The sequence below is a fragment of the Lytechinus variegatus genome, chromosome 2 (genome assembly GCF_018143015.1).
Source record: "Lytechinus variegatus isolate NC3 chromosome 2, Lvar_3.0, whole genome shotgun sequence".
Lineage (NCBI taxonomy): Eukaryota > Metazoa > Echinodermata > Echinoidea > Temnopleuroida > Toxopneustidae > Lytechinus > Lytechinus variegatus.
In genome coordinates, this window is record NC_054741.1 from 45670841 (window position 1) to 45696748 (window position 25908).

The 25908-nt window shown below is 36.3% G+C and overlaps 1 protein-coding gene across 1 annotated transcript; it reads left to right on the forward strand.

Annotated features, from left to right (window-relative positions):
• The first annotated feature begins 934 nt into the window (after positions 1-934).
• On the forward strand, positions 935-25699 carry LOC121408145 (aquaporin AQPAe.a-like). The gene is made up of 3 exons (XM_041599479.1): positions 935-1792; positions 21589-21669; positions 23901-25699. Exons 1-3 carry the CDS (start codon positions 1172-1174, stop codon positions 24090-24092), a joined length of 894 nt encoding a protein of 297 aa, XP_041455413.1. The 5' UTR covers positions 935-1171; the 3' UTR covers positions 24093-25699.
• Positions 25700-25908: the final 209 nt, after the last annotated feature.

Below are 25908 nucleotides of genomic sequence, written 5' to 3' on the forward strand. Positions count from 1 at the left end.
ATTTTTAACCTTTATTTCTTAGTGTGAAGATGATACATTTTTGTCATATCATTATTTCGACAAACTATATATAGCTTGTCAAAATAATGATAATGATCTGTAGCTTGAATGTCATTTTTTAATTATAGTGTGATGATATTTGAATAGGAAAGTCTATGGTTAAAGCACACAGGGCATGATATCTCAATATTACGAATCAAAACTATAACTATGCCAGGGGAGATTGAGTAAACGAAAAATATTTAAAACTACAAAGCAAATCTGTGGTTTATCACCGTAGAAAATATCAAAATCAATTTAATTGTTCCTTTCCCAAACATATTGTTATGCAGTATGTGATTGAAGAGTGATATTTTCATTAAGAATTTCTTATGCATAGCATGTTGCTAAGTAATAATGATTACGTTTACTTCTTTCTATAAAGCTAGAAACATTTTTCAGAGACGCACAGAAATGAAATTAGAAAGAATACGAGTATGGATTAGTGTATAAATGTAGTAGTAACTCCGCTTTCTTTACTGTTTCATGAATAAATAAAATATTTGAAATAATGTGTGAAAATATTCTCATTTTCTGCGATTACTTGATGGACAGATATTAGGACAAATGAGTATTGTCGTGTGAAATGTCAAATGGTTAATATGCATTTCATACGTGAACAAAATTCAAGTGAAAGTTTGAATAGGCCCCTATAATTAAAAAAGAAAATGTGTGAAAAGTTAAATGGTTATACATTTCATGCCTGAACACAATCAAAGTAATAGTTTGAAGTAAATGTTTAGCTCTTGTCGGTATGTCCATAGCTATCAGGGGTGTCAGTGGCGCCACATCGGATGGAATGAGAATCTGAGGCGATCCCTGAATCTACTGCCGCAGAGCATGTAAATCCAGAGCAGATTTCGGCGCATAAAAAGGTTCATCGTCAACTGTACTTTGGTCAATCTGATATTTGGTGTTCGGTGGATGCACGATCACAGTTTCGTGCCTGTCGAGGATTATCGATAAAGCGATGTCTCTCTGAAACTCCTGACTGGTGACTCGCTACCGTTTCGCTACCTCACGACTCTGAATTCTGTGGAATACATACTTGAACTGTGGTTTTCCTAAAAATCAGATGTGTATGTGATTACTATTTTCTTATTGTTTAGACCAATAAATAATAATATTCCTAATGGTTTTCAACAGTGTCGGACATGTTTTGGTGTCGTACCGCATCCCAAAGACGGCAGACGACGACTCTCAGAAAACGCGCTGGAAAAAGGATGATTTAGGAAACGTGGATTTTTGGCGGGGAGTGTTCGCAGAATGTTTAGCTCTTGCTTTATTCATCCCTATAGCCCCTGGGTCCTCGGTGGGATGGTCTGGGGGCAACACACCAACTAACACTCTTATAGCTTTAGCAAATGGACTGGGGATAGCTACTTTGATCCAGTGCTTCTCACATGTCAGCGGGGCTCAGTTTAATCCGTCCGTGACCATCCCGCTTGTCATCTACCGTCAGATCAGCATTAGCAGAGGACTGTTCTATGTGGTGGCGCAATGCGTAGGCTCTGTATGTGGAGCCGCTATCCTCAGGGCTGTCACCCCAGCTGATAAACAGACCAATGTCGGAATGACCTTGATTAATTACGATGAGGGGGTATCGTTGTGGCAAGCATTCGGGGTCGAATTCGTGATCACCTTCCATCTTGTTTTTATGGTCTTTGCTACCATCGACCCTCGGAGGACAGATATACAAGGATCTTCTGCAGTGGCAATTGGGTTTACAGTAGCAACGGGACTTCTCTATGGCGTGAGTATAATTATAGACATGATAGAGCCTAACCGGAGGGCCTACCTGTATACCTTCGGATTGGAGGGGGCCGGGGGGGGGGGGGTAATTACTTATGTGGGTAATTCATTAACAGCTTGAGCATATCACTTTTGCTTGATTGGTGGGTACCATTCTCCATTTAAAGGGGATCTAGCCTTGGCCATATTAGTGATGTGTTGGATATAGAAGAAAATAAATTAAACAGAATGGTGAAATATTGAAAGAAATCGGACAAGCAATAAGAGAGTTATAGCCGCTTTAAAATTGAGATCATTGACTATGTAGATTTAAAAATTGGCAACATTGTAAGTATATTATGACAAGGGGCAAGGACAACTTTCCCATGAGGCATATACTTTATTATCAGGGATTTTTGGTTTTCTCCTAAGTACCCATTCCCTGGGGAAGAAATCTAAATCTAGCTCAGGTAGTATATTGGTTTACAAGGTCATGGAAGAAAAAATTAATTTGAAATAAAACTTGCAGGAAAATGATATTTTAGCTATTTTATATATTGAAGTACATGGAAGAGTAGTCCTTGCCTTACATCACTATGAACTCACATATGCGGCCAATTTGAAGTCTCCATGGGTATAGTGATTACCAATATTTACAACATTAAAAAAAATAATAACTTTATTATTGTTTGTCTGATATTCAAGCTTTCACCTCTAAACTTGTCTGATATTTCTTTTTACTATAAAACATGTTTTTACTTGGGTCGGATTCCCCTTTGATATAGTATTCAGGATAAAAATTAAAGGATTTATGCAACGTATAAACATGAATTACACACGGAAAATTTTAATATGAAATATAAAGTTTGGTTATGGAGTTCGGGATGAAAGAAAAACTGTTTTCCTGTTTATTCCTTCGACATGCTGCTAGTTGGATTGAGTTTACGTATCAGATGGCTACAATACTTTTGGGGATTCAGTGTTTGTGAGTCCTATAAGTATTCCTCATAAATGAAAAAAGCTATACATTTTGACCTTTATTCTATTTTAGTATGGCAGCGTCTTAAAAAAACGTAATGGTGACATTTTCAATACAATTAATGTTCACATAGACGTGGCTGAAGCCTAAATCACTTGATAAAAATAGCATTTTTTGTGGCATTTGGTATACAATCATGACTGATGGCTTGTTCATTTGTAGGAGAGCTGTGATCTTTAAATGCTTTGTAACATATTCTTTTTGGTATGAATATGACCCTGCTGTAAAATAGTGTACGGTTGACAAAGTGAAGTTAATTTACCGCGTTGGATGAATAATTCTGAAAGACCATTTAATGCCTTTTTAATGCCACCCAGAAAATCCTTGATTTGAATAAATAGAGAAAAATCAAATAAGAATAATGCTGAAAACTTCATCAAAATCGTATGTCAAATAAGAAAGGTTATGACATTTTGAAGTTTAAGGTATTTTTCACAAAATAGTTATATGCACAATTCAGTGATATGCAATGAGAGAGTCGATGATGTCACTCACTCACTATTTCTTTTTTTTTGTTGTTTGAATTATATAATAGTTTTTTTTAAAGAATTTTTATGGATTTGACAAACAGGATCCCCTTGTTTGAACCACAAAATGTTAAAACAATGGAATTCCACATGTTCAGGGAGGAATGAAACTTTTTCATTTTTCATTAAATATTTCATATTTAATATAATACAATACAAAATAAATAGGGAGTGAGCGATGTGATTGGTCCCCTCATTATTTTGTATACCGACCAGGATGTGCATATAACTGTTTTGTGAAATTAAGCGAAACTTTAAAATGTCATAAATTTCTTATTTTAAATCCGATTTTGATGAAATTTTCAGTGTCATGCTTGTTTGATTTTTCTCTTTATATTCAAATCAGCTATTTGTTGGGGTGGACTTGTCCTTTTAAGAGAAAAGGTGAATAATATTTTAAAAATTTAGCTGGTATGGAAGATTTAGTGCAAGCTTATTGATAAACCAGTGGAATACTTTGAATAATATCGGAACAATTCGCAATAGTATATGAGTTACGGGATTACCACACCCTACCACCTAGTTATAGCCATATAGTGTTGAATCAGTTCATGCAATCTATTTTTAATGATATTCAAACTTCTCGCTTTGTCTCACGCCAGTATATGATCACTGTGAATTTAGTACGCTTCCTTTACCAGGTTTCATGACAATCACGAGTGAAAATATAATAGTTGCCAACATTATCATTACCAATATTCTTAATCCAAGCGTAAAATTATCTGTATTTCTTTAAGCACGAAACAAACTGTAGAATTTGTAACTGGTATAATTAGTACGGGGAAAACAATAATGAAGAATGAATGAGATATGGGATAAAGTAGTAAATAAATACATGAGTAGAGAAAAATAGAGCGATAAAAGAAAGAAAGGGGAAAATAAAGTCTGAATAGAAGAAAGGGAGAGAGTAAGTAAAAAAAAAATACATCAGTCTGTAAAATACGGGGTAATGTATAGCATTCGTTTCATTATCTTGTACAGCATGGCTGTTCGAGGTACTAAAAGAAATAAAAAAAAGAAAGAGAATAAAGAAAGTAAAAAAAAGTAATAAATAAATAAAGTGGAAATTAAAGTCTGAATAGAAGGGAGAGAGTAAGTAAAAAAAATCACATCAGTCTGCAAAATACGGGGTAATGTATAGCATTCGTATTATTATCTTGTACAACATGGCTGTTCGAGGTACTAGTATCAAATAGATGACGTCATAACCCACAGTTACAGTAATTGAATGATTTGAGGGGATGACTGACTTAAATTGAATAAAACGCCGTGTAATTTAACACTACCAAGATAGGAAATGCCCATGGAACAGGCAGTTAAAGTGAAATGCATGTCGACGCCGTAGGCCTGCCTTTAACTGATAGGGTACAAAAGAGTTGAGAAAAATACATGTATTTTCTACTTACCCCTGGCAAATCTGTATTTGACCTCAGTGTGCTTTTATTGTTTTGTTTTAATTATTTATATAGTGATTTCATTGTGATAGCAACGTTTCGATTTTCCGCGTATCAAAGGAGACTTGCAAACCTGAAAGCGCCTTATGAATAATAAAAAAAAATGTAATTTGTCTCTCTTCCTGGATAAATAAAAACATACGTAGATTAAAAAAAATACATTAATTCACGAAGTATATACCAAATAGTGAAGAAATTATCTGTGTGAATGTATTCTTAAACATGCACGATTTTGACCGAAGACAATGTGTATTTATTCTGGCTAGTCATTAATAACGATACCAAAATAGGGTAACATTCATAATTCCGAAGGTTCGAATATTCTGAAGGTTCGTTATTCCGAGGGTTCGTAATTCCGAAGGTTCGTTAATCCGAAAACGAAATAAAGTTTAATGATTCCGAGGGTTCGTTATTCCGAAGGTTCGTTAGTCAGAAAACACGATATGATTCATGATTCCGAGGGTTCGTTAGTCCGAAAATGAAATAAGGTTCGTTTTTTCCGAAAATGAAAATTAATTTATTTTAGCAACACATATGTTGTAATTAAAAAAAAACCCAGGATATTATGCAGTAATAGTTTCAACACGGAGGGATTATACTGACTGTCTGGTGTGGTCAAATCATGTATTACAACAAGAATTAGCGCTTGGATCACACATCTTAATTTTGATTTTCTCTGAGCAATTGCTGCCTGATCAGGTGAATGGATTGATAATGTTGGGGACTGTGTGTTGGTCACAGGTGAATAACCTCCAGATAAGGGATTGGGGCGGGGTGTCATTTTTAATAGCTTTTGCTGGTTATAATTAAAAAAAAAACTTGTAAGAAATAATGTCTTTTTTTCAAAAAGGGAAAATGCCCTTTTTCAAGATGAAATGTGCCCTTTTTCGGAATTGAATACTCTTTCAGAAGTGCAACATAATAGATTTCAGGTTTGAAAATCACTTTTTATTAGCCTCAGTTATCATGTACATGTAGTAAGGTACTCACACCTTTTCTGGTTATAAAAATGCTTAGAATGTCCAGTTTTCAGGTTGGAATATCATAAATTTTCGCCTCGCGCTTCGTGCTCGCTTTAATTCTTTTGTTAGATACACATTTTTTATGATTATGAGAACTGCTCGTATCGGAATGTTTGATTTTAACTTCTTATTGATATTTCAAAAAGTTTAAGCTTGCAATTAGCGATCGCAACATCTCGCGCAGGATGCACTTTTAACAGTATGGCCTATAATGAGCCCCCATTATTACTGACAAAAAAGCTAGCTTTATAGAATTCGAAAAATATTTTTTTTCCAAACCGCGTAAAAAGCAATATAATCAGAAATCATTTCATTAGGGTTTTGCTCAACTTAATTACTACAAAAAGCCCCGTTTTACATTTCAAGTAAGTGCCCCTTTTGGCTTTGCCCCTTCCATGAAACGGTGCTTCTACCACCCCCCCCCCCCCTCCACCAAGCTTGCCCTTCCGGATTTCCCGGCTTTTTCACAGATTTCATTTTTCGGATTAACGAACCTTCGGAATAACGATACTTATTTCGTTTTCGGACGAACAAGCCTCGACGTATAGGCAATTTACGTGTTACGAAGTGTCACTAAATAATCACGGACATGTACAAGAATCAAATTTGCCATGTTTGTCGAGAGCGTGTGCAAATACAATACCTTCTCCGTGAAATTGACCAATTGCAATCGCTTATGAAACTTTCGTTGAGAGTTCCCACCAATCACGTTGAGTTGAGTTATATTCTCGATAAGCAAAGAGCGAGAGGAACTCAATTTTGTACGTTGGGAGTGTTCAAATACTCATACCTGTACACACCATATGTGTAATTAAAGTCCTGGTCACACCGCCCGAGCGTTGTTGGAGCGGTCGTGAAGCGGAGGGAAAAATCATCACCGCTCGCTACCGTTCACCACCGTTTAACCAAAGTTGGCCTCCGTTAAGGCAACGCCGAGCGGACAATTTTCCGCTCCAGCAAAGTTGACTAACGCTCTAACTACGCCAAGTCAAAGTTTGGCACCGCTAGACGAAAGTTCGTGAACGCTTGGGTCCGCTAGGCCAACGCAGAAATCTTGAACGCTGGACAACCGCTGTTTCGCCATGCAGTGTTGCCCGGCCGGTGATTAAACGGTTCACAAACTTTGGTGGAGCGGACACGGGATCGCTGGAACGGTGCATTCATCCATTCATTGTTAAATAATAGCACTTTTGTCTAACAGAGTAATTGTGGCGAGTACAATGAGTAGCTGCATAAATAGTATACTCTCTTTGTCATCATGATCATAGTGTTAAACCCCGTCGAGCCGACACCCGCATGCGCAGAACTCCGCTCTATCAACGCTCGAGTCACCGCTAAACCAACGCTCTCCACCGTTAAACCAACGCTAAAGCTACGCTGGCTTCAGCGGTGCACCGCTAAGGCAACGCCCATGTTTTCGATTTTATCCCCAATTTTGTGAGCGGTGACGAGCGTTGTCGAAATTCGACCCTCTCTCCCTTCCGCTCCACGACCGCTCCAACAACGCTCGGGCGATGTGACCTGGGGGCCGTTTCATAAAGGACTTGCAACTGTTGTAACTTGGCCATAATGGCAATTACCATGGTAATAGGGCTCAGCAGCCAATCAGAATCAAGATTTTTATGGTAGTTGCCATAGTGGCAAAGTTACAACAGTTGCAAGTCCTTTATGAAACGGGCTCCAGGCCTTAATACACAACTTCTCTTTATTACGGGACGAGCGGGTTGTTCCGTGGCAGTTGATGATTATCTTAATTATCTGTAGCTATGAAATTTAATTTCGACAGAGGACATAAAAAAGAAAACAAAACTCTGATCCACACAGATTGTATTTTTTTTTCTTTTTTATACTTAATATTTCAGAACAGGTGATATTCTTCGGCTTAAATCACTATAGACAGTAAGGCATATGTTATTTAAAATTTCCACTCAGTCCGAATTATACCATGTACGAATAAATTTTCCATCCCTTTCTCAGCTTTCAAAATGTATGTCATTGTTTCCTCTTTGTTTTATGTAGGCCTATATAATCTGGACCTCATTTGGCTTCATGCAGCAATAATACAGCAAATTTACAAATGAAAAGAGATGCAAATTGCAAAAAGAAACAAAGCAGTGATCCATGTATAGTAGGCCCGTATAGTACTCCAGCGACTGATGTCATAACATGCATCTCGGATTTTTCATCAGTCAGTCTTCAATTCGCCATAACAAGTAAAAACGCTGGTTACTATATGAAATTTACAGGAGTTGATAAACAATTAAAACAACCATGCTTGATTAAATTTGTTATTTAAGACTTTAAATAGATCATTTTTGTTAATGTGCTTTATTCATCATTCTCTTCCTTTATCCATCCTTCAGTATCCACAACGCTAAAATGATCCATCCGATTTATCACATTTTGATTTTAATAGTCTCCATCACCCTGCCTTCATCATCTTAAAAGTACACCCGAGACCATGGTGGTTAAAATAGGCCTAAACCACGTGCACATGTCAATAAAAAAAAACTCTCCATTAAATGCATGTCACTCGTGCTTCAGGGTGCTTCTTTTTCTGTATCTTAAAAAATATTCTATCAAACCCGCCGTGTGAATTCGATTTCGATCAGAACGGATATTCATTTTTTCAGATGAGGGACTGACGTAACCGTGGCAACCATGTCGTCATATCTCCCAAATTGATGGCTTTAGTAGATATAGGGCCTGTCAAAGAGGACATTGTAGGTTATATCAAAACAAATTAGTATGCCCTCATACAAGACTTGAAAAAAATGAGTGCCTATAGTTGGATAATTGGAAGATGGCGTATACGGTAAAAATATGAAAAGACGTAGATATGGCCGATAACCATTCTAGCCTTCCACAACAGTTTTTTGCTTATTAGTTTTTATCTCTTCTTTTTTCATCCCGGGCAAATAGGATGGGGAAATATTAGAGTTAAATATCACTGGTTACAACTAAGTAGGATATAAAACCTATGAAGATGACATATCTTAAGATACTGATGAAGTAAAGTTTTTTCATGTTTGTGAAGCAATTCATTTGTATGAAAAGTGTATAGTTTTGAACGTATTGATTATTGGATATTTAAGGTCAAGTCCACCTCAGAAACATGTTGATATGAATCAATAGAGAAAAATCAGACAAGCACAATGCTGAAAATTTCATCAAAATCGGATGTAAAATAAGAAAATTATGACATTTCAAAGTTTCGCTTATTTCTCACAAAATAGTTATATGAACGAGTCAGTTACATCCAAAGGAGCGAGTCGATGATGTCACTAACTCACTATTTCTTTTGTTTTTATGGTTTGAATTATACAATATTTCAATTTTTACGAATTTGACTATTAGGACCTCCTTGCCTGGACCACAAAATTTTTAGATAATGGAATTCCACGTGTTCAGCAAGGAATGAAACTTCATTTCATGACAATGACGAGAAAATCAAAATATTTTATATTTCATATACTAAAATACAAAAGAAATAGTGAGTGAGTGATGTCATCAGTTCCCTCATTTGCATACCGACCGACAAGGGCGCCGGAAGCGGGGGGGGGGGCAGGGGGGCACTTGCCCCCCCAAATAAAATTTTGGGGGGCAAAAGGAGATTTTGCCCCCCCCCCCCATGTACCCCCTGAAAGTAGAAAAATGATAAATTATTTAAGGACAAAAGCAAACGAAGGCACTTTTCTGACTAAAAATTGTCATTTCCATTGTCAAAAATGAAAAAATTTTGCCCCTGACGGGGCAAATACATTATCATAGTAAGCCTCTCGTCTTTCGACGAACAGTACCTCTGTGAAACATACCTTTGATAAGCCCCTTTTCCATCTTATTACAGTGTGATAACGTTTAACCTTTCAATGAATACATTTCAGACTAAAAGCGAATGGCAAATTGATAGTGGTCCACCAATGATTAGGTTTATAACTCTATGATGCTGGCTGTGTCGTCTGACAAACGCGCGGTCGCCCAGAAACGCTCAGACCGGACCCGATATCACAAACGCGCGTGAACACTACTCGAGCAACATATGGAATCTATGTCATAGCTTTCAAGCCCAGAAACCATAACATCTCGAGAAACTTGTTTCAATTATTTCATTTTCAGCTAAATATAAATTGAGTTAATACAGTGCTAACAAGTCCGTGCCCTAAAGAAAATACCAAGGTCATTTCAACTCAATATAGACATGTTATCAGAAAATTACACGCAGAATAATCATGTGTAGAGGATTATACTTTATAATTTGTGAAAATGGTGAATCCCACTCGAAAGCAACTTGAGATAATGTTTAGACATGAAAAAAATAAAATCATTTGTGACAGTGCTTTCTTGACCGGACTCATATCATCCGAGATATGAATAAAAATGTAAATAACGAATATAAAAGAAAAAAATAAGCGTTACAGTACTGCTCTACTATAAAAAAAATCTCAAGATATTTTCACAGCCCCGTATTTTCCTCTATTCCTTTTCATTGGCATGATTGGAAGGCGTTTTGTCTGATACTATTTCAGCTCATATGATATAGCACTTATGTATTTTAGATTCCAAAACTACTTCCCAATACCTGTTACTAATCACATCGAGATGGCAGCTATGTTCTCTGGTTCATCCCATGCAGCTTTTCTTATTCATGGACGTTTGCAAAAATAAAAAAAAACAATCCGGGAGTGGGTGGGGCTGCAAGACCTAAATTTTCGAAGAAACTTAAGAGCGAGGGGTTTGTGATGGGGGAGCTTGAACATTTTCTAGAATAAAATTGAAGGATTTCGTGCACACTTGGTGAATTTTGCCCTCTCGATCGGCGGCCCCCGGCTGCGTACGGTCATGTTTGTCATCTTAAAGTCTTTAAAAGGCCTATATTACATTGGTTTGAAACAATTTCGTTTGCAATAAGGCTCGTAATTTGCTGGAACTGCGACCCTGATCAGGAAGAAACACCAGTCTGGGTCAGAAGGGAGGAAACAGAAGGAGCAAAAAGAACTCCAAGACTGTTGAATTCTCAAGAAATTTATTTTTGAATGCTCTTAGAAACCCAACTTTTATACTCCATTTTTAAACAAAGTCCTTACCGTGGGGGGGGGGGTTCCACAGCCTCTCCCGCTCGATCGCTTCGGTATCTCACACTGTCAAAAATATTGTGCCCCCTTCGGGATTTTGCCCCCCCCAAAAAAAAAAAAAAAAAACTGAAAGTGTTCCGGCGCGCCTGCCGACCGAGATGTGCATATAACTGTTTTGTGAAATGAAGCGAAACTTTAAAATGTCATAACTTTCTTATTTTACATCCGATTTTGATTAATTTTTCAGCATTATGATTGTTGGATTTTTCTATTTTTATGCAAATCAAGTTTTTGTTGGGATGGACTTGTCCTTTAATATCGAATAAAGACATCGCCAGCTCAATCGTGCTAGTAGCTTGGCAGGCTTATCCCAATATGATGTGTATTTTTTTTCGACGTGTTTTTGAAGGCTGCAATTATAAGACTTATGCTGTGAACGTTAGAGGATGAACACTCCATTTAGATTTACTGAACCAAGTCAAAGCACTAAATTCACGGTAGAATACAGGTAGGTGTTTAGTTCGTGCAACCCACATGGTATACTCATGGTAAATACAGGGTAAATAGTTTGATAATACAGAACTTCAGAGTTCAGGTTGAATGAGTCGATTGTCTTCAGCTATTTAGGCCAAGAGCATTAGGTTTAACATGGAAATTTCTGGAAACCAGTTGATTTATTTCAGGACAGGTCTAGGAATATGTCTAAAATAATTATTAAAGTCCTCATAAATCCTCTTTAAGGGTTTTCCGTAATCCAAAATGTCTGCCATTCACAGAAATTGTACATGACTCATTCATTAGCCACCCAAGACATCAAATTTTGGTGCATATTTCATGGTTTATAAAGGGGTAAAATGAGTCGTTGATACAGACCTGGAAATCCAAGACGGCATCCAAAATGACCACCAGAGCCTAAAAATCCCGATTCAAAATAATACATTGGCATAAGTTACAAGGACAGCTAGTGGTCCAGTACGGTCAAAAAAAATCTAAGATGTCTTCCACAAATGAAGTCTAAATTGACTACATTGACTGAAAAAAATGACATATGTATTGAAAATCCACCTGAGAGATTTGATTATTGTGTCTACACTACGTTTTCAAGGGTCAAATCATATTTTGGGACTGTTTTGGGACTGCACCTCCGTCTTTTCTTTTTATTCATATATTACGGGCATTGCGGAGTAAAAAAAACACCTATATCTCTATTTCTAACACTCCCGTTTCTGTCTATATATTTCTTGTTCTCTTTTCTCCAAATGTTCTACATTTTTCACCATAATCATATAGGGATGATTTCCCTCATTCCCCCTTGTAGTATCGCCCCAGTGTAAAGCACAACGCCCCAACTATGATTTTCATTAAAATGCATAACGTATCTCACGAAAGAGTGTCATTCATGAAATATCAACAAAATTAAGCTCGGACTTCGCGCTCGCATTATTCATTTAGGCCGTTATTTGAGATGAAATTAAGATGTTCTTAAAACTTCAGTATTTAAAAGGAAAATAAAACAAAATCATCTTTTAACAGCAGATCGGGGAAGATGTATATGAAAATATTTTCCGGCTCCCCTCTGTCGGCGAAAACTCGATTTGCCTCTGCGTCCCCCTAACTTTTCCTGCTTCCGCCGCCATTGACACTAACAGACTTAAACCAAACTAGATTTACAACATTATCAATGTGTTATGTGAGATTTGTGTGTGCAATTTAAACATGGCTCAAACGTTATTCCTTTTTTTTCTTTTTTAGTTTTCTTTTCATTGAGTCTACCAGAGTGTTGTAAATTGGTCGCATCTGTCATCCCTCCTAGTATTTTCTTTTATCAATGCCTGCGACACTACATTAAATCAGAAATCAGCCAGTTCATATTTCCACTCTGCGCATGATAAGATGAAAGTGACATGGTGATTTAAAATTTAAGGAGATAAGCACCAACTTTGATGTCTTGATTATCATATATTCATTTGAATTGTGTTTTTCATTTACATTCACAAAAACAACAATGCTTCCACGAACGACTGGAATTTCACAGATTACCAACTACAAACAACATGCTCAAATATACATTCAAAGAAGAAATGCAACAAACATGACAAATACCTTCATAGAGGTTCGTTTGTGTGCTATTCTACTCACCTGATGAATTCAATTTCTTCATCCTGCTATGCAAGGCATGTTTAAGTAATATCTGCTTTGAAATCTGCCTATCATAATGAAAGAAATGATAAAGGTCATTTTACCAAACTTGTCCATGAAGTAACTAGGAACTGGTCTATTATGAAAAGTATGATTTACTATGAACTTCGAAATGATGTAGTAGAAGTAAAATCATCGACCATCGATCGCATTTTTGTATTCAAAGCTTAACGTAGGCCTCCAATTTCAGGGATCTTCTTGAAATTTTCGAATGATATTACATTTGAAATCTGTGTTGGCTTTTATACGACTAAAACACAAACACCTTAATCAAGATGGTAATGTGTAATTGATTATTAACACTGGCTTAACAGGGTAGCAATCTACCCCCATGGAGAATTTCGCTGTAAAATTAAAAATAAACTGAAAATGGAAAACGGAAGAACTTAGAAAGAAAGAAAAGAAAGTAAGAAAGAAAGGAAGGAAGGAAGGAAAGAAAGAGAGAGAGAGAAAGAACGAAAGAAAGAAAGAAGAAAAAGGGAAATAAAAGGAAGAAAAAGGGAAAGAGGAAAAGAAAAGGAAAGAAATAACAGGAAGAGAAGACAGGGTAAACGAAAGGAAAGAGGGAAAGCACACTTTGCACCAGGATCACCACATTACCTGAAGCACTGGCAGCACAATCCTCTCCAAGACAGCGTGTTCGGTTTTTGGGAAGAGTACTTCTTCAAGGTTCAAAAGGAAGGAGAGGAGAACATGAGATGAAGAAGAAACATTTCGGAATTTGAAGAAAATCAAGTGAGAGAGGGGAAACTTAAAGGACGGCAAAGAGTGGAAATACGAGCGAAAAGAAGCAAAATGCAAGAGGAATGAAGGAAGAACAGTCATGTAGAATTGAATGAGCGGAAAGCTAAAAGAGAGGATTGAATTGGAAACTGAAGGAAAGGAAAATGAACCAAAAGCCCGGACTGCTGAGGATGCATGAAAAAGAGAATGGGGTGAAAAATGGAATGACGTATTGTGTAAAGTCTCCAATATGGCTAGGTAAATTTAATGCAATAATATTGTCCCAATTTTTAGTTCTTAAATGACAAGTCCACCCAAAAAAAAACTTGATTTGAATAAAAAGAGAAAAATTCAACAATCATAGCACTGAAAATTTCATAAAAATCGGATGTAAAATAAGAAAGTTATGACATTTTAAAGTTTCGCTTCAATTGACAAAACAGTTATATGCACATCTTGGTTGGTATGCAAATGAGGGAACGGATGACATCACTCACTCACTATTTCCTTTGTATTTTATTTTATGAAATATGAAATATTTTGATTTTCTCATCATTGTCATGTGAAATGAAGTTTCATTCCTCCCTGAACACGGGGAATTCCATTATCTTAACACTTGTGGTTCAGGCAAGAAGGTCCTAATCGTCAAATTCATAAGAATTGAAATATCGTATAATTCAAACAATAAAAAAACTAAAGAAATAGTGAGTGAGTGACATCATTGACTCTCTCATTTGGATGTAACTGGCTCGTTCATATAACTATTTTGTTAAAAATAAGCAAAACTTTGAAATGTCATAACTTTCTTATTTTACATCCGATTTTGATGAAATTTTCAGCATTGTGCTTGTCTGATTTTTCTCTATTGATTCAAATCAACATTTTTCTTAGGAGGACTTGACCTTTAATGCCGCTGCATTGAAGTATTTGTGCTGTGTTACACCGATGTCCTTGCTAATAGCGTTTAAAACGGTAAATTTCGACAGGTACTATGCCGGGGGCTCTTAACTAATTGGACGGCCCTGGGTCCTGGGCCCCTATATATACACACTAAGAAATAAAGGTTCAAAATTGAACCCCGAAAGGTTGATGCAAAATCAGCACCCTATGGGTTCAAAAATTGAACCCCTGATTTGGGGTTCAAAAATTGAACCCTGCGGTTTGGGTTCATTTTTGCACCCTGCGGGTTTAAAACAGCACCCCTAGGGGTTCAATTTAAAATTTAGGGTGCATTTTTGAACCCGCAGGGTGCAAAAATGAACCCCCAACCACAGGGTTCAATTTTTGAACCCCAAATGAGGGGTTAAATTTTTGAACCCATAGGGTGCTGATTTTGCATCAACCTTTCGGGGTTCAATTTTGAACCTTTATTTCTTAGTGTGTACGCGCACAATGATGTTCACGATTACCAGCATGACTACACCCTCTGATTCTATACAGTTGTTAAATAGCATTGTGAAATTCAGCACATTGATTTTTTTTCCAAATTTATTGAATAATCTTAAATTATATATATAAAATCAATCACTTCAGTGGCGTAACTACGAGAGGGGGGCACATACCCCCCCCCCCAAAAAAAAAGGGGGGGGGGTGAAAAGGTGAAAAAGAGGGAGAAAGAAAGAGAAACGTAGTTTGGGAAGAATCAATTATTGTACATTATTAGATTATATTACATAAAAATATTGTTTGTAGAACTTTACGAAACATCGTTTCCTTAGGGCCTAATGTCATGAATGTATTCATCATTCCTGGTGCTAGCATTATCTGTTTAATGAGATATACAGTGCGTCCCACAAAAAACGAAACCGAGATTTATCGATGAGTTATCATAACTTGATCACAAATAAAATAGACGAATGACCTACTATTGTAAAGCTAAGAGTCCCCCCTTCCATCTGAAATTATTTAGATTATTTCTCATTCACGCATGAGTGAGCAAAAACAATTTGAAGAGGGGATACCAAAAAGTCACTTTGGCGGGCTGTATTTAGGTTTTATAAAGAAAGCCACATTTCTAAAAAGTTCAATATCTGCTCTTTAATACGATACCTCAATTACAGAAAATGGTCAAGAAATAACAGAGTTCTGGTTATTTGAAATAAGGCTTGAATTTCAGTAATTTCATAAGATGAAGTGGTTTTCCAGGCTAGTGTTCAGACTCACTCGACACTCCGTTTTGTTGACGATCAGCCATGCATTAAGTCTTTTGTTAACCGTGTAATAGCTTCTGTGGGAAACCGGTGAAAACTGTTTATTTTATGAAATTATGGAAATACAAGCATTGTTTCGAGGGAACAGAACTTTTTTTACTTCTTGACCACTTTCTGTGATTAAGGTATCAAATAAAAGAGCAGATATTGAACTTGTTAGGCATGTGGTTTTCTTTTTGAAATTCAGATACCCCCGCCAAATGATTTTTTTGTATCCATTCTTCAAATTGTTTTTGCTCACTCATGCGTGAATGAGGAACAATCTAAGATTCTAAGCTTTACATTGGTAGGTCATTTGTATATTGTATTTATGGTAAGTTATACTAAATCATGATAAATCTCGGTTTCGTTTTTTGTAGGACATTCTGGATAATCCTGTTTTACTAAAACATCCCGTTATCAAATCAATATTAACCAAATATATTTCCTCGCACTTCGAGTTATTATTGTCTCAAGGTTTAAATATAAAACATTTCCAGGCCGTGATTACAGTCACATTAGTAGATTGGTGATAATAATAGTTATCTATGTCTGTTCTTACCGAATTCCGAAAATATTTCACTTCTTATGGTCTGAATATAATAAAATATCAGCTCGTGCTTCGTGCTCGCATCATTTGGTTAGTAAAATACATAAGTCTTTGTGAATTCCTACAAACAAGCCTTAGAATGCCCCTCTTCAAATCTGAATTTCAAACTTTTTCAGCCTGGACTTTGCGCTCGCAATATTTGATTAGTGAGATACGTTCATGATTACAATGACTACAAACAGTATGTCATGTGTTTAGGTGTAATTCTAACAAAATCAGCAAGCGCTTGGTGCTCGCATTAGAAGACTATGGTGAGATATGTGTGCTTTTCATTAATTCATAAAAAATGATCCGTTAAATGTCCTTAGTTGTGGTCAATATTATACACAAATTTCAGCTCGCGCTTTACGCTGCATTGTTTAGTGAGACAAGCACGTATAAATTGCTTATGATGTCCCTTTTTTAAGTTTGAATATCCAAATTGAGCTCGCGCTTCGCTCTCGCATTATTTGATCAGTAATGGCACAGCACTAAAAATACACCTGTTAGGTCAGTATACCTGGCAATTGAGCGCGCTTCGCGCACCCACTAATACCCTTTACACAGGATTTTCTTAACCCCGGACTATCGCTAACCCCGTACTATCCTTAACCCCGTACTATTTTTTTTCCTTTTCACACATGCCAAATTGTTATTGCTAACCCCGGATAAGGAATGCTTGCTTTTTACACACGAAACTCGCTAACCCCGGACTAGTGGTTTTTGTCGATCATTCGTAGTACAAGTACTTCACTCGTACACTTTTTACACACGCTAAAATTTCCTTAACCCCGTACTATAGGTGGGGCTAAATTGCTATTTAGCCCCACCTATAGTACGGGGTTAAGCTTAGCCCACTTTCGTTTTACACATGCGATCTTAACCCCGTACTATCGCTCTTAGCACCGCAATTGCTGGGATAACCCTGCTTTTTTGCAGGGCCAAATAATCCCGTACTAAAGGTGGGGTTAGCCCACTTTGCAAAAATGCTGTGTAAAAAGAAAGTGGGCTAAGCTTAACCCCGTACTATAGGTGGGGCTAAATGGCAATTTAGCCCCACCAATTAGTGACCCCAAATTTTTGCTGGTGCCTCCCATGCCTTGCCCATGGTACGCCACTAGATAACGTTGAAATGATAGGCCAATAAGCATGATTTTATTTGCATTGGTACGCATGTAATGGCTTGATGCCGTTAGTATTCAGATATTTATTTCTTATCTGAGGTCAAATTCTACTTATCTAAATCTATATTTAGCTTGAATCGTGAAAGCAAATATTATTATGCAGTCCGTCTTTTTGATATAGTGACGAATTAATTCAATGAGCTTGATTTATCAAATAATAAAATGGCATACAACTGTAGTATAGACAGCAAATTAGCAACTGTGACATTATGATATTGACCAATAATATTGTACCAGTGTTGAAATTATTCAAAGAATCATGATAATGATCTTAATGTACAGTGCGTCCCACAAAAAATGATCAGCCATGCATTAAGCCTTTATTGTTCACCATGCGATAGCTTCTGTGGGAAACCTGTGAAAAAAACGTTTCATTTAATGAAATTATTGAAATACAATCCTTATTTCAAATAATCAGAACTTTGTTATTTCTTGACCATTTTCTGTAATTGAGGTATCAAATTAAAGAGCATATATTGATCTTTTTAAAAATGTGGTTTTCTTTTTGAAACCCAGATACCCCCCGCCAAATGACTTTTTGGTATCCTTACTTCAAATTGTTTTTCTCACTCATGCGTGAATGAGGAATAATTTAAGTAATATCAGATCAAAGAGGAGATTCTAAGCTTTACAATGGTAGGTCATTTGTCTATTGTATTTGTGATTAAGTTATGATAAATCATCGATAAATCTCGGTTTCGTTTTTTCTGGGACGCACTGTATATATCTTAGCCATCTTCTGATAATGGCGCAAAAAATGGTATCCCCTTTTTTTTTCTCTAAAATTTTGAGAAAAAGGAGACCATTGTCTGACATTGATATGTTAATCTGAGCTATCGATGATTTTATCCTAAATATCTTAAGGCTAATATTCTTTTTTTTTCATTCATCCTCCAAAATAACATCGACACAATTCAGCCATGCCTCATGGACGTGACTAATCTTCCAGCGCGGAATATATACAACTTGCGGCGAAAATCTTTCTTAATTATTTTTGGTATATATAAATCTCCTGGAAGGTTGAATTGAATTGAATTAATTTTTTCCATTAAAAACATGCAAAATCAAGAATATACAAACATTACAAAGTATAGAAATGAGACATTATACAAATGACGTATCATACTTTAAAATAAATGCAAAATACTTGGTTTTATATATACATATAAGGAAAATTGGATACCCATGGAAGCAGTATGCTTGCAGGGGTAGGTCACCCAGAAAATATATATGAATCAGTAAATGAAAGAATACATAATACAATTATATGTAATACTAAATGGATAAAACTTTTTTCAACGATTATGAAATATCACTTAATTATACGATACTTTGTTAAGAACAGTTATGTAAGTAAATTAATAAGATTTAAGGAGTTGCCTTTTTAACTGTTGTTTAAATGAAGATAATAAAGAGGATTTTATACCATCCATTAGCAAAGAATGCCAAGTGTCTGAACCTGTTTGGCGAATAGATTTATATGCTGTGGTTGTGATTGGATTTGCTAAATGAAAATTGAATGAATTTCTTGTGTCGTATGAGGTAATATACGATTTAGTGTGAACATGGAATGAAAATAGTTGGGTAACATATTCTGTGTTAGTTTATACATGAATATCCCGATTTGTAATTTATTAATATCGTGAATTTTAAAAGACGAATATTTTTGAATATAGGATCTCTGTGTGTGCTAGATAAATAATGAGATTTTGTGCATAGTCTAATAGCTTTCTTTTGAAGTAATAATATCGAGTCTAGGTGTGTTTTGTTCCCAGTTCCCCAAGCGATGTTGCCATATGATGAATATGATAAAATAAATGATTTATATAAAAGTAGGAAAACATTTTGCGGGAGACAGTCTCTTATTTCATAAAGAATTCCGATAATGCGAGATGCAAGAATCTATATATTATTCACGTGGTTATTCCAATTCAGATTTTCATCGAAGGTAATGCCCCAAAACTTGACATGTTCTCTCCTTTCTATGACTGTATTAATGTTGATATTGGGGCATAAAGTGATCTTCTTATTTTTGGAGTGAAATACAATGAAATTTGTTTTGTTGATGTTGAGAACTAGTTCATTTGATTGAAACCAGTTAACAAGCTTTGGGAGTTCGTGGTTGATTGTGTCTATGGTTTGATTTAAATCAGAATGAGAATATAAAAGCGTCGTGTCATCTGCAAATAAAAAGTGGGATAATTTTTCTGAATTATTAACAATATCATTAATATATTTTAAAAAACAACAATGGTCCTAATATTGATCCCTGTGGAACACCCGTCTCCGGCTTCAAGATGTTTGACGATAGATGATAAGTTGTAAATTGTTGTCTATTAGTCAGATAATCATTGAACCAGGAGAGTGGCTTTTTCCTCACTCCATAGTGTTGAAGTTTACTTATCAAAATAGAGTGATTGAGGGTGGCGAATGCTTTACTGTTCATGAGAAATAGCGCATTAGAAATTCTCTCTTTGTTTTAGAAAGTTATATAGCAGCAAAAGGTAACAGTTGCTCTCGCTGGTGCACAGATGGGGGTCGGCTTGGGGACCAAAGACCCCCCCCCCTCCCCCCAAAAAATACATGTACATAAAAAAAGATATAACGACTGAAAACAAATAAAGTGAAAGAAAAGAGTGACGTTAGATTTTGTTCCGAATGTGATTACGTCAAAATCTGACATAAAAGATAGATTTTTGCATCAAACATGTCAGTATTATTGAACTAATTTTTTTTTAAATGCCCGAACCGCCTGTCTGTCCCCTCAGTTTTTTGGGGGCTAATACTGGTTGCATACTCTCACCCTTGTAACACGACATTTGCTCCTGAGACAATGAAATATTGCTCCGGGCTTAATGTCGTCTAAGATGTAGGGTTTTACAGGTTTGCAATAGGGTTGTATGGTTGGTTTAGGGTTAGTTTGAGGGTAGGGTAAAGTTTGAAACCTCGGGTTGAAGTTGGTCATTCGATTATTTAGAGCGGAGCATTGTCGCCGTCATGAAACACTCACCCCACCCCTAACCCACACACTCTCAGGTATGCCTTCGTCGATCAAACCGGTGGCGAGATATCATGGATGACATGGAATTGGGACCGTGGAAAATGCCATGTTATAAACAACCCGGGTTGTCTCCGACCGTCCTATGTGTTTTATATAAGGGAGAATCGTCTCTCGTCTCTCATCTTTGACAAAAATATCCCCGCTTCATAATATTACTGATAAACATTCTAAAGGTCATCCGTTAACGATGGAAGGTCAATACTAAATTGCATAATGATGTTCGCGAGATTGCCAATTCGTCGGGGGCGTTCAAAATTGATTTCGGTATAGTCATTTTACAAGGTGCCCTCTGCAATAATAAAAAATGGACGTCCCCATTTAAGTAAATAAGAGAGGAAAAGGGTTAGTTGCAATTAATATTGCACAAAGGACATGGATCATTAAAAATGCACATTAATTTCTTTGTTTATGGTGATGGTTTTCGAGATCATATACAGACTGTACTCGAGGACGCATATAAGGTTTTTGTATAGGTCATTATTATTATTATAATTCGCATTTTCAAATATCAAAGAAAAAGTGCATAAACTATAATGATATTGCAAAGTCTTAAAGAAACAATTATCAAATGTCCCCCTTCAATTTCCTAAGATAGCGACGATAAACATTCGTTTCTTTTCTGTTCAAAATCCTCGCTAAGTCTGAAATATATTTTTTAATCTAAAAAAGGGTCATTTGCTTTTTCTTATTGAAACGAATGTCTGTATAATTACGATATCACATTCATTTCATTTTGTAGTTCTCTCCTTGTCTTGTCAGATACCATATACCGGGGCGAGTATGAATCCAGCAAGATCTTTCGGCCCAGCTTTAGTTGCATTTAATTGGAAGGATCACTGGGTAAGAAGAAGTTCATTCCTCATCCTACCAAAAATACCTTGTTTGTTTTTTGTGTCCTGCATAGCAGAGCGAGACTAGGCGCCGCTTTTCCGACGGCGGCGCGGCGTCGTCAACATTGAAATCTTAACGAAGGTCAGGTTTTTGAAATGTCATCATAACTTCGAAAGTATATTGACCTAGTTTATTAGACATAAGGGTATTCAAGTATTACTTGATACCCTGCTTGAGTTTCGGTTCACATGATTAAGGTCAAAGGTCATTTAGGTTCAATGAATTTAGACCATGATGGGGGAATCATCCAATATCGAAATCTTAACCAATGTTAAGTTTTTGAAATGTCGTCATAACTTCTAAAGTGTGTGGACTTAATTAATGAAACTTAGACATAAGGGTAATAGTGTATCACTGAAGATCCTGCTTGAGTTTAAGGTCACATGACCAAGGTCAAATGTCACTTAGGGTCAACGAACTTTGACCATGTTGGGGGTATTTGTGGAATTGTCATCATAACTTTTACATTTTATGGATCTAGTTCATGAAACTTAGACATAAGAGCAATTAAGTATCCCTGAACATCATGTGTGAGTGTCAGGTCACATGAACTAGGTCAAAGGTCATTTAGGGTCAACAAACTTTTATTATGTTTGGGGTATTCGTTTAATTGTCATCATAACTTTAAAGTTTATAGATCTAGTTCATGAAACTTTGGACATAAGAGTAACCATGTATCCCTGAATATCCTGTGCTTGTTTCTGGTCACATGACCAAAATCAAAGGTCATTTAGGGTCATTGATGTTTTACCGTGTTGGGGGTATTTGTTAAATTGGCATCATAACTTAGAAAGTTTATGGATCTACACATGTAGTTCATGAAACATGGACATAAGGGTAAGTACAAGTGATTGTTTTGCACATGTGTTAGGTCACATGATCATGACCACAGGTCATGTTTGGTCAAAGGGCATGGTATTTTATTATCATATGATACTACACTGTAAAAACTAAAAAAAAAAAAATGTTTTGTAAAATAAATATTCAATAGCTGTTTTCAAAGTCAGCACTATTGCTATTTTGAATCGCGTAATATACAGGCGAGACCGCCAGAGGCTTTCCACTTGTTGTAAATATCATAACTCTGGAAGTATATGGATCTAATTCATGAAACTTAGACATAAGAGTAATCAAGCATCAGTGAACATCCTGCGTGAGCTTCAGGTCACATGACCAAAGTCAATGAAATTTGGCCGTGTTCGGGGTATTTGTTTAATTACCATCATAACTTTGAAAGTTTATGAATCTAGTTCATGAAATGTGGACACACGAGTAATAAAGCATCTCTGATCGTCTTGCACAAGACTTTGGTCACACGATCAAGGTCAAATGTCATTTATGGTAAATGAACATAGTATTTTATCACCATGATGTTTTTAATGTATATTCTATAGTCATTTTCAAAGTCACCACTGCTGCTATCAATCGCATAATGCAGACGAGACTGCCAGAGGCGCTCCACTTGTTTAAATACTACACTGTAAAAACTGCTATGTTAAAACTGACACCAATTGGTGTTAATAGAGGACCACACCCTGAGGTGTTAAAATTACACCCTAGAGATTAAACGTAACACCAAAGAGTGTAAATGTTACCACAAAAAGTGTTGTAATAACACCTATAGGTGTAAAACCAACACCACCAATTTAACACCGGTGTAAAATAACTGGTGTGGTCCTCTATGTACACCGGTTAACACCACAGTTTTTGCTGTGTAGTCTTGTCTGTATATCACCATATTTATTGATTTCATAGTGTATTTCTACCATTCGGAGTTTTGGGAATTACTGCTAAAAATGTTCTTCTTATTTTCTAACGTAATTGGAAATTTCCTTTTTTTTGAAAAGCAAATATGACATGTATTATTCTTCATATTTTGGGGATGAAAAATATTAATCCTAATTGTATATCCATACGAGCTTTATGCTGAAGAAAATGGTTTTGTTCTAGTTCCTATCATGCCTTTATGCAATAGATGTACATTTTAAACGAATATTGTATACAGCTATTTATACAAAAGTATAATTGTTGCCCTTCATTTTTTTCAGTTTTTAGATTAGATGCGTATATTTTCTGATTTAACCTGTTGAATAAAAAACGGTGTAAATCAATATCCTTTCGTTTTTTAAATCAATTTAAAGTTATATTTATTTTTTATTTTGTTTATACACATCCTGCAGGTTTATTGGGCATCGCCAGTTCTTGCCGGGATTTCAGCTGCTTCAGTATACAAATTTCTATTTGCAGAGAAAGCCGCCGTTTTTAAGCTGTGGTCATGTTGTTGCAGGTCGGAAGGTCGCAATCGAGGCGGCAGACGACGGAGTTGTGATCGCGGTCCCGATCGAACGACAATCGAAGCGACCAATGTCTAAATAATTGTTAAATGTCAACATATAACGTAGTGGTCTAGTGGTTACGACTCTCGTTTTCGAATTAGAGGGACGTGAGTTCGAATCTATTCCAGCCATGGCGTGTTTCCCTTCAGCAGGAAATTAAACCAATGTATAACTTAGCCCAGTTACCCATATTGTGATGCACTCGACCCAGGTGAGATGAATGGATACCCGTAGGATTTATTCCTTGAACACTTTATTTAGCGCCTAAATTATGACGGTTCAGGTTATAAAGTATCAAGCGCAGTAGAGCATAATAATTGCGCTTTGTAAATGGACCATTACTATTATTAACATAGGGTATATATATATAATAAGACCGCTTCAGAAATTATATGTATATCTAGGGAAAAAAAAGTAGAGGCCTATATAATTAAACTTGTTCAGGAGAGTCCTAACCAGAAAAAAAGGAAAGTGCTAATCATAGCATATATATCGTAGCAAAAGTTTGGGAACACTGTGTTTGCAATGTGACGACTGTGGATTTATTGCCAATTTCCACAGTGTCACAGTGTTTTTAAACTGTGAGACACTGTTTCTTTTTTTCTGGCAGGGATATATATACGTCACGTATACAGACGCACTCTTTTGTGTGTGTTTTCTATCAGAAAGTCAGGACTGAAAGTTTCTGCACAACATTAGAGAGATGCAATTGGATACACATACAGTAGCTTTATTTTGTGAGTTATTTTTAACATGTTCAGAGGGTAACTATATATTTCAGAATTCATTGTGTTGTATAATAACATTCAAGGTTGTAATGTTTTGTATTTCTATGGATTTATTCATTGAATTATGCAAGTTTAATAATAGTTCGTCCAATATCCAAATAATGTGACGAAGAATTAGGCCATCGAGCCAGGATAATTGTTTTTATTTGTCGTTTGCTTTAGTTTCTTTTACAGTTTTTTTGATCAAACACAGCAGACAAAGTCGGCCTCCGTTATAATGAATTGATGAAGATAGATTATTGTATTTAAGTAGGTTGTAGCTTGTGAAAAATATCATAATATCAGCGTATGCATCAAAGTGATTTTTTTTTTGGGGGGGGAGGGTTGCTTGACCAAAATCATCTTCATGATTAATTCTAATTTGTTTGCTTGTCAGTTTTTGCTAGTATAAAACCAGCACACCATCTTCATTGCTCTATCTTCAAAAGTTAATTCAAAGCCCCTGCCCTGTTCCTATTCTATAAAGCAAGAATAGAAGAATTCAGTATGTGCTGTCTTAATGTCTGGGTTACACCGAAACCGAATTCTCCCGAATAAATTCGGACCGATTTTGCCCGAATACGGCCTGATTCAGATGGTTTCGGTGGATTCGAATGTTCCCGAATCCCTTTCGAATTTTCTCGCATTCGCGGAGGGAGAGCAGAATACTCCGTAATCCACCAGAATACGTGTAATCGGATGGAACCCAGCTAATTCGGGAACATTCGAATCCAACGAAACCATCCAAATTCGGTTAGAACCAGTCCGAATTTATTCGGGAGAATTCGGATTGATGTATATAATCCAGGGGTGGTATTCTGTAACTCTGTCATAACTTTTGTCATAAATTTTGTTATTTCTCTCCGAGATGTGACACCGCTACGATTGTCACAAATCGGTATTCTGAACATTGTCTTTTCTCTCAAAGTTCCCACCCATCTTTTCGGAAGCAAACCAATAAAAATCATCGTTAGTTCCCAGTTGGAGCCCTTCTAGCCAATAGGAAAGCCCCGTGGCAAGTAGGGCGTATCCCCAAAACAGTTGCTGGCATCGCGCAACTACGCGTATATTGATGCGCTTAATTA

Bases quoted from the DNA above. Each gene is read 5' to 3' on its own strand.
- LOC121408145 (XM_041599479.1), top strand. From the start codon at position 1,172: ATGGTTTTCAACAGTGTCGGACATGTTTTGGTGTCGTACCGCATCCCA. The intron at 1,793-21,588 runs GTGAGTATAATT...TTGTCTTGTCAG, and splicing joins CAACGGGACTTCTCTATGGC to ATACCATATACCGGGGCGAG. The intron at 21,670-23,900 runs GTAAGAAGAAGT...CACATCCTGCAG, and splicing joins TTAATTGGAAGGATCACTGG to GTTTATTGGGCATCGCCAGT.